Source organism: Entelurus aequoreus, linkage group LG23 (assembly GCF_033978785.1).
Source record: "Entelurus aequoreus isolate RoL-2023_Sb linkage group LG23, RoL_Eaeq_v1.1, whole genome shotgun sequence".
Taxonomy (NCBI): Eukaryota; Metazoa; Chordata; class Actinopteri; order Syngnathiformes; family Syngnathidae; genus Entelurus; species Entelurus aequoreus.
The window spans coordinates 15,512,446-15,526,603 of NC_084753.1; the positions used below are offsets into that span (position 1 = coordinate 15,512,446).

The 14,158-nt window shown below is 41.1% G+C and overlaps 1 protein-coding gene across 2 annotated transcripts in view; it reads left to right on the forward strand.

The window, feature by feature from the left end:
* The window catches only part of lama2 (laminin, alpha 2), a 558,082-nt gene that overhangs the window by 256,463 nt on the left and 287,461 nt on the right, over positions 1 to 14,158 (forward strand). For both annotated transcript variants that reach the window (XM_062033747.1, XM_062033746.1), the window contains 2 exons: positions 8,054 to 8,265; positions 8,371 to 8,482. In XM_062033747.1, the coding sequence (XP_061889731.1) occupies positions 8,054 to 8,265; positions 8,371 to 8,482 (324 nt within the window). The remainder of the gene's footprint in view (positions 1 to 8,053; positions 8,266 to 8,370; positions 8,483 to 14,158) is intronic.

Below are 14,158 nucleotides of genomic sequence, written 5' to 3' on the forward strand. Positions count from 1 at the left end.
TGTGAAAGTTTGATTGAATGATTGAAAGATTTATTGTTAATAAATGGGACGCTTTGCGTTCCCAAACAGTCATCTCTGTCCCGACATTCCCCTCCGTGGTAGCAGGAACCCCTATATACTACGGTAATTACACATCAAAACCCTGCGGCTTATAGTCGGGTGCGGCTTATATATGGAGCAATCTGTATTTTCCCCTAAATTTAGCTGGTGCGGCTTATAGTCAGGCGCGGCTTATAGTCCGGAAATTACGGTAATAGTTTGCAATTGTAATTGTTTAGGTTTTTTTAGTGTTAGTTGTGCAGAAAGGAATATGGAGCGTGCAAATCTGGTCACACAGGAAAAGAAGAATATTTACCTTATTTAAAGTGGAAGTGCACTTTCTTTTGGGATTTTTGCCTATCATTCACAATCCTTATTTTGGACAAGAGCACATATGTTGGGGGTTTTTTTATGCATTCGAACTCTTAAATAAAAGTCAGTCAGCCAGAAGCACTCTCTGTATTCCGTCTATAAAGCGCCCTAAAAAAACATCCAAAAACCTCTGATTTCTATACACGCTGTATCAATATATATATTAAAATGTAGTAACAGGCACATTAATATAATGTAATATTTATATATTTTCCTCATTTCAAGCATACAGCAGTGTAATAATTTCACAGATGCATCACAATATTTGATTTTTCGTTCAACAACAGCAACACTACTAATCATGGGCGACAACAACTACTTTGGGACAAATGATGATCCAGAACCTTATATTTTTGAGCCTGAACATACAGAGGATGAGTTACAAATTTTAGAAGCTTTGTGCTAATAATATGCAGCTTTAGTGAAACACTAAGCATCATGTAGCAATATTGCTAAGTGTTAACCAAGAAATACAAACTTGGAACTTTAAACAATCACGTGCTGTACAATGTCTACTCTCATTGGGATGCCAACTGATGTGACGCTCATATATTCCCGTTTAGATAATTAATCAGAATCCCCACAAAGGGTTAAAAAAAAAAAAAAAAAAAAGGTGCCGCAAACAAGCGTTTTTTTGTGTTTTTCTTGCCATCCGGGTATAACTTGAATGCCAAAATTGACCAATTTCTCGGTTTATATCCACACACTGCTACTATCCAGGGGAGAGGAATGATTTATAATCTAGAATTAACTGTCACCAGTTTAGAGGTGATGCAGCAACTCAGTATGTCAATATAGCAGCATAAGCTAGTTAGCTCAGTGGGATGACAGCGCTGTGAAAAACAGTTATAGTCAGATCACGAGATGTAAATGGATGTTTTTAGAGGGCTTTATCGGCGGATTGGTGTATTCCCTTCAGCTGCATTGTTAGCCACCTCATACTTGAATCCGTAAAAAAAGAAAATCATGTGTTCATTGTGAATGAAAATTCACAATTTAAAAAAAAAAGTGCAGTTCCCCTTGAATGCTTCTGTATCGTTTTACCCTTTTGCAACCCTAGTGATTAGATAAAGTACTATCTAATCACTAGGGTTGCAAAGAGGTGGAAAGTTTCCGGAAATTTACCACGGGAAGTTAAGCTCGGGAAGTTTGGAAATATTGATAATTATTTGATTATTCAAAGTTGGACACCGTATATGGGAATTAATGGAAATTAAAAGGAAATTTGGGGTAATTGATACTAACCATCATATACAGACATAAATATAAACATTTTGTGGTCATAATAAGCAGACATGCATGCAAACATTTTGTAATACAAATTTGAGCAGAGCTTCATCAAAAAACATCAATGTTGATTTAATAAAATAAATGATGCCACCCCAAAAAGTCCCATTCAAAATGTAAAATGAAAGCATTTAGTTAAGCTTCTCAAGCCTCTGTTTTTTCATTTATTCTTGTAAAACACTAATGCAATGCCACACACAGATATAAATAGTCAGTAAACAATTGGAGTAGTCTTTAAAAATATTTTACTGATGGAAAACTGAATAGAAATAGGCTAGATGAATAAATGAACACTCAATCAGCATGCTAAATCAAACTATAACCTACATTCTTGTATGACAACAGAATGGCTAGCAGATCAGAAGGAAGAGGAAACTACACGTTTTGATTTAGTATTTGCTAAAAAGGTAAATCGGATCGCTAACATTGTTAGCATAAATAAATGGGATATAACATAGAGAAAATTAGCATCACAGCTAACGGAGAAATATTTTCGGTTCATTATGAGACTGTGGTGGTACATAAACCTAGCTAGCTAGAGACATAGGCCCCAAAATCATCCCATTAATTTACCATTAATTCCCATTAATTCCCATATATTCCCGTTAATTCCCATGGAATGTTTCCAACTTTGAATATTCCCGGAATTTTGCAACCCTACCCATCACTAAACAATACCTCATATCTAACAGTCCTTATTGTTACAGTACGGTAGTGACCACATCTACAAAAGGTATGGAAACAAAAACAAACAATTTCATTCTTTATATGCACTTTTATATACTACTGTAGAAATGTAATTATAGTAGGGATTATGTTGGAAAAACATGAACAATCCAAAACAGAAGACGAATGAAGGGCAAGTAAAATAAGAGACTGACAGACAGAACCAAATAAGTGGGGTGATTAGAATGCAAGGACTAAATTGGATAATTAAGGATGAAAAGGATAAAAGGAAAGAAGACAGAGCTGTGGAAACAAGACAGCAATCAGCTACCATTATTTAAAGACTTGTCAAGAAGAGTGACAGACTGGGAGGAGAAAAGGAGGCGGACGAGTGTCGGTCTTGTTGTCAACAAAAAGCTGCTACAAACGATGACAATAACGAACCACCTACAGGCTGTCAAGCAGCTCGCTCACGCTTCACTGTCTCTCTTCCAGCATCCTCCCCTCCACCTTCTTTCTTTTTCGAACCAAACACAATAAGCATGCAAACGTGAGAACTGTCGAAAGAATAGTCATTAAGATCTGCTTTAGTTTCGGTGGCGATTTCTTGGGTCTTTACTTACACACTTTTGCACTAACTAGACTCAACGCTCACAACATTAAACACAGTCTCTTTTGATCCATTACAACTTCATAAAGTCAACTGTTAACAGATGTGACAAAACAAATGGTTCACTTTCTTTGTGGCCATCAATGTGTTAGTTTGCAGACTTTTTCCTGTTCATTGACGATAATATAAATTGTCCATGGTCCATGAGCCAGCACTGCGTTTGTGGGTTTTGTGCAATCCCAATAATAACCAATCTATCGCCAACAAAGGACCACACAGTCAAAACCTACAACAAACCACCCCACTGACAGACAAACCAATTCACAAAACAAAACAAAAGACTGCAGAACAGCCAACCAAACAAAACCTGATGAATAAGCGAAACAACTAACCAAAACCAAGCAGCCGCCAAATCAAACCATCAAATATGCCTGGTCTGATTGTCAATAAATCATTTAATCAAATGCTAAATGAAAATTAACTCGATAAATTGCCATATCCGTGTGTGTCTATTTTTTTTGTCTGTTGCGGCCAATCAGGGTGCAAGAGAGTTCACTCTGAACAGATACAGTACCGATTTCCTGTACCTGGGAATCGATACTGGTATTAAACGGTACCAATTTTCAGTACTTTTGTGTGTTAATAAATGTTAATTCTTTGATTTAACATTTAAAATTGAAATGATTATAACTGTGCTGCCCAGTTGTTATACTGTATTTTGTTTTCTGATTACATTTCAGTCTCATTGCAAGACATTAGCTGGCAGTACTGTATAGGCTATCTATGGTATGTTTAACGAGGAAGTAGCTTTCTCCAGGAAGCTGAATGTTTTGTTGCGCCCTAAAACGTGTTTACACTGTACGTATTGTGCTTATTACACCCAGCTGTTTGATTGTAACATTCATCTTAGTTGTGGTTTTCATTACCAAATTTAGAGGTGTTAAAATCGCTATGTAAAATCGCTAATGCTAATAGTAGCCTCTCTTTGGCAATCGCTAATGCTAATAGTAGCCTCTCTTTGGCAAAAAAAAAAAAAAAAAAGGTGCCGCAAACAAGCGTTTTTTTGTGTTTTTCTTGCCATCCGGGTATAACTTGAATGCCAAAATTGACCAATTTCTCGGTTTATATCCACACACTGCTACTATCCAGGGGAGAGGAATGATTTATAATCTAGAATTAACTGTCACCAGTTTAGAGGTGATGCAGCAACTCAGTATGTCAATATAGCAGCAAAAGCTATATTGACAAATGTGAATTAGCATCAATCTAGCGCATTTTGTAAGAGTAGAGCATTACTTTACGTTGGAGCGTTTTCTACCAAGCGTACTTGCTTTGTCGGTGTTAAAAATGGCAACATTACAGAATGCTGCTTGACGGTTTCCCTGAGCCAATGTTTAGTCTGCAACCGGACGTGACGTCACGTTCAACAAAGGTATCGAAATATGGCACCATTTAATCTTATATTAATCGATTCCCTATAGTATCGACGGAATTCGGCCGGTGTCTAAAAAAAATACCAAATTTGGGCCCCATCACTACACTCAGCACCTGAGTGCATCTATTCAATATCAGAATTAGATGAACAGAGTGGACCCTCTTGTCAGTCATCCACAATCCTTGTCTCGGTGGGTGGAGGCGGGACCACTAGTTCACCCAGTGCTTCTCAAACAGTTTCTGTTACGCCGCCCCTAGAAAGAATAAAATATTTCACGCCCCCCCCCCCCCCCATCCCCCACCCACTCTCCACTGTGACTAAAAATAGTATAATTTGTCTATAACATTGATATAGTATACCTCTGCATAACATTGTAAGCTTATTAACATTAAAGGCCTACTGAAATGACATTTTCTTATTCAAACGGGGATAGCCGGTCCATTCTATGTGTCATACTTGATCATTTCGCGATATTGCCATGTTTTTGCTGAAAGGATTTAGTAGAGAACATCGACGATAAAGTTCGCAACTTTTGGTCGCTGATAAAAAAGCCTTGCCTGTACCGGAAGTAGCGTGACGTCACAGGTTATGGAGCGCCTCACATCTGCACATTGTTTACAATCATGGCCACCAGCAGCGAGAGCGATTCGGATTGAGAAAGCGACGATTACCCCATTAATTTGAGCGAGGATGAAATATTTGTGGATGAGGAAAGTGAGAGTGAAGGATTAGAGGGCAGTGGAAGCGATTCAGATAGGGAAGATGCTGTGAGAGGCGGGTGGGGCCTGATATTCAGCTGGGAATGACTAAAACAGTAAATAAACACAAGACATATATATACTCTATTAGCCACAACACAACCAGGCTTATATTTAATATGCCACACATTAATCCGCATAACAAACACCTCCCCCCTCCCGTCCATATAACCCACCAATACAACTCAAACACCCGCACAACACACTCAATCCCACAGCTCAAAGTACCGTTCACCTCCGTAAAGTTCATACAGCACATATATTTCCCCAAGGTTACGTACGTGACATGCACATAGCGGCACGCACGGACGGGCAAGCGATCAAATGTTTGGAAGCCAAAGCTGTACTCACGGTAGCGTGTCTGCTATCCAACTCAAAGTCCTCCTGGTTGTGTTGCTGTAGCCAGCCGCTAATACACCGCTTCCCACCTACAGCTTTCTTCTTTGCTGTCTTCATTGTTCATTAAAGAAATTGCAAAAGATTCACCAACACAGATGTCCAGAATACTGTGGAATTTTGCGATGAAAACAGACGACTTAATAGCTGGCCACAATGGTGTCCCAATATGTCCGCTACAATCCGTGACGTCACGCGCAAACATCATCATACTGAGACGTTTTCAGCAGGATATTTCGCGGGAAATTTAAAATTGCACTTTACTAATTTAACCCGGCCGTATTGGCATGTGTTGCAATGTTAAGATTTCATCATTGATGTATAAACTATCAGACTGCGTGGTCGGTAGTAGTGGGTTTCAGTAGGCCTTTAAAGACAACACACCAGTCTTTCCTTATCTCCCACCGTTGTTGCAAGTGCGACATACACTTCCTTATAGTCTGGTACGGCAAAAAAAGCATGTTCCCAGAGGTCACACACGGCATCGCACCGTGCCCCGCCAGGGGGGCCCGCCCCTCAATTGGAGGACTGGCTTACACGTGCGGACAAAGCCTCGCGGCTTGCTCGTGAGAAGCAGTGCAAGGTAAGAATAATGAGGAGGAAAAAAGATGATTGCAAAGTCAAATGTCCAGTGTGGGAAAATCTTGGCTTTAAACCAAATGAGCAAGGTGAGCCCATCAATATGTCAAACTTGTTGGAAAGTGGTAGCAACAAAAAAAGAAACAAAACAAACCGGGCAAACCAAGTTTATTCTACCAAACCGCACTTCAAAATGCTCTATTTATTGAAGTTCAAATTTTTATTTTTATTGTTTGTGTACTTATTTAGGATAATACAAAAAGTGTTTTACCTTCCAATTACACTACATTGGGAAAAAAAACTAATGACAAATAAAAGTTGATTGAAAGGAATAATACATTAAAGGGGAACTGCACTTTTTTGGGAAATTTGCCTATCGATCACAACTCAAATGTATTGGTACGTTATTATTGTGCTTTTTCCTATTTTAATTTCCTTTTTTTTATTCACTTCGGATGTTAATAAAAAGTTGAACTAATGTATTAGTTTTTTAATACAGATGCTATAAAACTAGCATGTTTAAAAACAATGTAAAAATTGTGATATCATTGGAGATTGGATGTTTTTTTTCTTTGCCATATTGCCCAGCCCTGTAAGGATGTGATAATCAGCTTGGAATAATCACAAATAAGGAAGCAACACCACACAAAGGTTCATAGCACAACAATATTTCATCCACAAAAGACCCTCAAAGTCCACGGTCAAGCGATCCAGTAATCCACACGCCCAATTAATAGTGAATGTGAATTATATTTATATAGCGCTTTTCTCTAGTGACTGAAAGCGTTTTACATAGTGAAACCCAATATCTAAGTTACATTTAAACCAATGTGGGTGGCACTGGGAGCAGGTGGGTAAAGTGTCTTGCCCAAGGACACAACGGCAGTGACTAGGATGGCAGAAGCTGGGATCGAACCTGGAACCCTCAAGTTGCTGGCACGGCCACTCTACCAACCGAGCTATACCGCCCCTCAAAAAAGTAAAAAATTGAAGTAATGTAATAAATATTTCAAAAAGTTGCTTAAATGCAAGATAGCATCCGCTGACAGGTCTCTAGTCGCCGCGTTTACGTGGGATCAAAACACACCTTATATTTGATTATATAAATTATGATATGATGTACAGTACCATGTGAAAGGTTTGTGCTCTACCTACATAAATGTTATTTCCAGCTGAGTGTAATCGTAATGAATAGATCAACAGTGATGGATCTGTGTGGTCTTTACAAGGTGACGACATTACTGCAAACAACGTGTATTTGACCTGTTTAAGACCTAAAAAGCAGGTGTTGATAAACTACTTCCCTGCTGTTAGATGTTACATAATGTTAACATCTTGTGCCTATTAAGATTGTCATAAAAATGATTTTTTTAACATCTTTATAGGAGTACTGATAAATAAAGGAATATCAATAAGGGTATCATATCGATAAAATCCTAACGATATAAATCCCTAATTGTGAATACAGTATATATACATATATATTTAGCTGACATTTTTGATAATTAAATATATTTGACTTTTTTCCAGGACATGTTCTCTCCTTTTTTATCTGTGCTAATTTAGTATATACAGTGTATAGATCATCACTACTACTTGACTGTCTCGAGGTGCTGCCTCTATCTCCTCTCTCAATTAGTTTATATTTAATGGCTTATTGGCGTTGCAGGCTCTCGTTCGCCCTCTCCATCAGCAGTTGTCACTCTGCGTTAACCGCTACATGCCATCGATCTGTTCTCAAGAGATCGGCCTGGGCTCAGTTCACTTTTCATTGGGTCTGTTGGCAAATATTGACATAATCTGCGATCCTTCTTCTTAGGATGTTTAATTCAGTTGTCTTGGATCTATAAAGAATAAAAAGCAACTAAATTGTAACGTATGAAGTCAGGTTAACAATCCTATGTCCGGCAGGGAGGCGGGATCAAGATTATGGACAGACGGTACGGCCAGCCTGTGTACCCGCCCTCACCGATCACCAATCGCATTTCTCTCCTTCCTGAGAACTTCCTGGTTTCTGAGACTGTTCAGCCAATCAGTCGTAAGGACTTCTTGGCTGTGTTAGCAAACATAACCAGTCTGACAATCAGGGCCTCTTACAGTACAGAGGCCAGTGCTGTGTACAGGTAGGTACACCTGAACAGCCCTCATTGCTTACATAAACAATGGAGATAACTATTCTACAGTTGTCAGATTCCAGAGTTCTAAAGGTTTTGCCTGTCTGTGTGTAGACTCCACTCGTTCTCGATGCAGGTGGGCCATCCTTTTGCCACAGGAGAGAGGATAGCGTCAGCTGTCGAGATGTGCTCTTGTCCTCCAGGATATGCTGGGACATCCTGCGAGGTAATCATACACACACAGTACAGTACATATGACACTATGGATTTCTATGCAACTGTGATATTTGCTGCATATAAGAAGGTACAGAATATGTGATCAACCATGGCGGAGTAGGAATACACCAAAAACGTTCTCTAAATACCCTGCCAATACCGTACAAGATCTCGACACAATTCTGAAAACTACTCGTCCTGCTCAGACCTCTGCCAGACCCTACCTTCCAGGTCCTAAATACAGACGGTGTCTCGGGTTACCCCCAAAATGTAATCACTTGTTCCTAATCCCATTTTTGACATTTCCTAAATAGTAGATGAATATATTGTGACTTTTAAAGCTATGTGTAGCAGAATGAAAGAAATGGAGTGAAGCCTCTTGTCAGTCATCTTCGGTGCCGCAAGTTGAAACTTGTAATGTAAACGTAAGGACGTATGAAAAGCGAATTACCATTTGTACACTACTCACGAGTTTTCAGGATGTATTTCTCGACATTTTTGAATGTCTGTCTGTTCATTATTTCACTACTGTTTTCATACGAAAGGTGTCATTGTAGAAATTATCAGGATCAGCCCCAAAATGCACCACATTTTCCTGACTATGGAGCGCATGGGTATATAAGTCGCACCCAATAAATCTTAGAAGAAAATATATTTTTTCCATATAAAGGGACAAGCGGTAGAAAATGAATGGATGGATGGATAGCCGCACCAAACTATAATCCACAGATATATGGGTTGTGAAATGAGTTATTTACACTGAAAAAAATTGTAAATGTTTATTTACATACCTTAATTTTTTCCAAACTGTGTCTGTAACATGGCAGTAAAACGGCTGATCAAACAAAAATCGTCATGGACCCACTAGCTGTGGAAGCTAGCTCTCCAATCAGCTTATTAGACTCAATAACTCCACGGTGACGTTATGGTGAATTTACCAAACTTAAACAATACAAAAAGAATGCCATTGTAAGTTAATAATTCTAACAGACACTTGTAAACGTGTTAGCATATTCACTAATACTAACGACGCTAGCTTGATTACATTACGATAGCATGTACAATTGTGCATGAAAACACTTCTACAGACATCACGCATGGGACATTTAGTAATTAATTCAGGAGCATTGCCCTGTTGAATGTCGAGGGAAAGATCTTCTTTGCAGTCATGGCCAAGAGACTAACCTCTTACCTCACAGGGAATGGCTATATTGACACCAGCTGCCAGAAAGCAGGAGTACCAGGTTTTCCAGGATGCGTGGAGCATTCTTCAATGATTTGGGCACAGATCCAGAGGGCCAAGCAGGAGAAGAGCGACCTCCACGTGGTGTGGCTTGACCTTGCAAATGCTTATGGTTCTGTCCCTCACAAACACATCCAGTTTGCATTGAAGTTCTTCCACGTCCCTGTTTCCATCATCAACCGGTTAACCAGCTACTTCAGGGACTTCCAGATGTGTTTCAGCCTCCAGGATTTTACAACAGGATGGCAGTGTCTGGAAGTAGGCATCGCCATGGGGTGTTCCATCTCCCCAGTCCTCTTTGTCGCAGCTTTTGAAATCATCCTCCGCGGAGCCCGTCAGACTGTAGGAGGAATGAGGCTTCAGACAGGGCAGAGGCTTCCACCACTCCGAAGCTACATGGACGATGTCACTGTGGTCCTGCAAACAGCCCCATGCACGAGAAGGTGCCTGAAGAGGCTCGATGAGCTAGTGACATGGGCACGGATGAAGATAAAACCCTCCAAGTCACAAAACCATCTTTGTTGCGGGAGGTGAGCAAATCCCTCTACTGGTCAACCAGTCCATCCAAAGCCTGGGGAGGCAGTACGATGCGGACCTGTCAGACAAGCACGCAGGCAAGGCAGCACGGAACAACTCTCAGAAGGCCTAGCGAGTATCAACAAGAGCCAGCTCCCCGGAAAGTACAAGTTGTGGTGCTACAACTTCACACTGTACCAAAGGGTTATGTGGCCACTGAAGATGTGCGAGATTCCATCCTCAACAGCCAACGGGTTGGACAGACTAGCCAACTCCTACATCCGAAAGTGGCTGGGCCTACCGCGTTGCTTCTCCGACACTGGCTTATTTGGGGCAACTTCGCTGCATCTGCCGATCCAGTCCATCACCCTGGGCTATAAGCAGGAGAAGGCCAGATTGGTTCTTGAGCTGGAAGAATCCTCAGATCCTACAGTGAGGAATGCACGTGTACCCACCCGAACAGGCCGGAAGTGGCAAGCAGGGCCAGAGGTCGCCAAGGCCATTGGCAGGCTCCAACACCAGGAAATAGTTGGCAGGGTGCAAGTAGGGAGAGCGGGGCTTGGCTGGGGAGATTCTCCACGCCTCTGGTCCAAGGCCACAAAGAGGGAACGCAGAGCCATGGTTGTGGAGGAGGTCTCAAGGGCGAACCAGGAGCAATATACCATCAAGGCCGTGTCTCAAGGTCGCCAAGGAAGATGGACCACTTGGGAAGGTACCATCAACAGACCCATCAGCTGGGCCGACCTATGGAAGATGCCACAAGCCAGGCTCAGCTTCCTTCTTAGGGCAACCTATGACACCTTGCCATGCCCTAGAAACCTCCACCAGTGGTTCGGCCAGGAGGAGAGCTGTCCCCTGTGTGGTGCTCCCAACGCCAGCCTGCAGCACTTGCTATCAGGCTGCAAGATCGCGCTGACACAGGGTCGCTACAGATGGCGGCATGACCAAGTCCTGATGAAACTGGCCGAAGTCCTGGAGAGCAGTAGACAGGAGGCCAACAGCCAGCCCATGGCCAAGCAACTTCCTGTCATGTTTGTGAGGCCAGGGGAAGGCAAAGGAGACACCAGCCAACGAGGCACCCGCAGTGTCCTCTCTCTGGCAAGGGACTGGAGTATGAGGGCTGATATCGGCAAACAGCTCCAGTTCCCCCGTGAGATCACCACCACTTCACTCCGCCCAGACATCGTGCTGTGGTCTACTGTTACCAAGTCTGCCATGCTGATCGAGCTCACCATCCCCTGGGAGGAGGGAATCCAGGCAGCCTACGATCGCAAAGCAGCCAAATATGCAGATCTGGCTGCTGAGTGCAGAGAGGCAGGCTGGTCCACTACCATCTATCCTGTGGAAGTAGGCTGTCGGGGCTTCGTCGGTACATCAACTTTAAGGCTGCTCCGAGATGTGGGAACGACTGGGGCTAAGCTCCAAAGGGAAATCAAGGCCCTTGCTGAGGAAGCAGAAAAAGGAAGCTTTTCTGGTTGTGGCTGAGGAGGAGGGATAAGTACTGGGGGTCGAGGCAATACGATGGGTCAGCTGCAGGGGGTGGCAGGGAGACGTCCCTGCCACCGCTCCGCCACCAGCAAGCGTTCCGGGGTTAAAGAGAGCGAAACTCCAATGAGCGGTGGTCCCCAGCTGATGACCCTGCAGCTGACCCAAGGCGCTGTAGGAGGCGCGTCAGGCATACTTGCCCAGCAGAAACAATACCATATCTGTACAATTAATCTGTAATTATGAAGTGTTTTAGTGTGTTTATTGTAAAACAAAAATGTTTTTCTTGGAGTGTTAAATGAAGAAACCATACGAGTGAAACGCTATGGACGGCTAGAAGACGGAACGGCACTTGTACTTCCGGTTGAAAGCTCAGTCTAAACAAAAGGGCACTGCAGCACCATAGCACAAACAATAACACACCTATTCAGTGTCTTTCTTATTTTTTAAAAACTATTTGCATCATGGCTGTCAGCGAAGAAAAATCCATAAATCAGCCGAAGGAGAGAGAATCCTCCATCTGTCTGTGTGTCAACATATTTAGATTGTATGACATCAAGATATTAGACATCAGCAACATCATTATATGATTTTATAACAGCTGATTAAAACTAATTAAATTGATTTGTTTTGGTGTCTGCTTGCGTTTTTTTTTTTTTTGACGTTTGTTTCTTTCCATATAAAGTTAAATTACCAATGATTGTCACACACACACTAGGTGTGGCAAAATTATTCTCTGCATTTGACCCATCTCCCTTGATCACCCCCTGAGAGGTGAGGGGAGCCGTGAGCAGCAGCAGTGGCCGCGCCCGGGAGTCATTTTTGGTGATAGATATAATAGTATACCTCTTTTATGAAATATTGACACTTTCTTGCATCTGGATCACAGATGCAAGAAGGGTGTACCTTCCACATACTAAAAATAGGTTCTGTTGTCTAGATCAGTGGTTCTCAAATGGGGGTACGCGTACCCCTGGGGGTACTTGAAGGTATGCCAAGGGGTACGTGAGATTTTTTTTAAATATTCTAAAAATAGCAACAATTGAAAAATCCTTTATAAATATATCTATTGAATAATACTTCAACAAAATATGAATGTAAGTTCATAAACTGAACATCAAATCAAGTAGGCTATTCCATTCATTACCATAAACCCAGAGTTTCCCCCATGCCATGATGGTTTGACCCTCACTAAAATGTCTGTCAAAAAGAACTGTGAAAAGAAATGCAACAATGCAATATTCAATGTTGACAGCTAGATTTTTTGTGGACATGTTCCATAAATATTGATGTTAAAGATTTATTTTTTTGTGAAGAAATGTTTAGAATGAAGTTCATGAATCCGGATGGATCTCTATTACAATCCCCAAAGAGTGCACTTTAAGTTGATGATTACTTCCATGTGTAGAAATCTTTATTTATAATTGAATCACTTGTTTATTTTTCAACAGGTTTTTAGTTATTTTTATATATTTTTTTCCAAATAGTTCAAGAAAGACCACTACAAATGAGCAATATTTTGCACTGTTATACAATTTAATAAATCAGAAACTGATGACATAGTGCTGTATTTTACTTCTTTGTCTCTTTTTTTCAACCAATAATGCTTTGCTCTGATTAGGAGGTACTTGAATTAAAAACATTTTCACAGGGGGTACACCACTGAAAAAAGGTTGAGAACCACTGGTCTAGATCACGCATCTATACTGCCTAGAAAAGGGGATTCATATTATATTTGTCTGCTGCGTATTCCACAATAAAACAAAACAGCACAGGTTGGCCTATATCAGGGGTCGGCAACCCGCGACTCTAGAGCCGCATGCGGCTCTTTAGCGCCGCCCTAGTGGCTCTCAGGAGCTTTTTTAAAAATGTATGAAAAATGGAAAAAGATGAGGAAAAAAAATAGTTTTTGTTTTAATATGGTTTCTGTAGGAGGACAAACATGACGCAAACCTCCCTAATTGTTATAAAGCACACTGTTTATATTAAACATGCTTCACTGATTCGAGTATTTGGCGAGCGCCGTTTTGTCCTACTAATTTTGGCGGTCCTTGAACTCACCGTAGTTTGTTTACAAGTATAACTTTCTCCGACTTTCTAGGACGTGTTTAATGCCACTTCTTTTTCTGTCTCATTCTGTCCACCACACTTTTAACGTTGTGCGTGAATGCACAAAGGTGAGTTTTGTTGATGTTATTGACTTGTGTGGAGTGCTAGTCAGACATATTTGGTCAGTGCATGACTGCAAGCTAATCGATGCTAACATGCTATTTAGGCTAGCTATATGTACACATTGCAGCATTATGCCTCATTTGTAGGTATATTTGAGGTCATTTAGTTTCCTTTAAGTCATCTTAATTCAATGTATATCTCATGACACACTATCTGTATGTAATATGGCTTTTAATTTTTTGCGGCTCCAGACAGATTTGTTTTTGTATT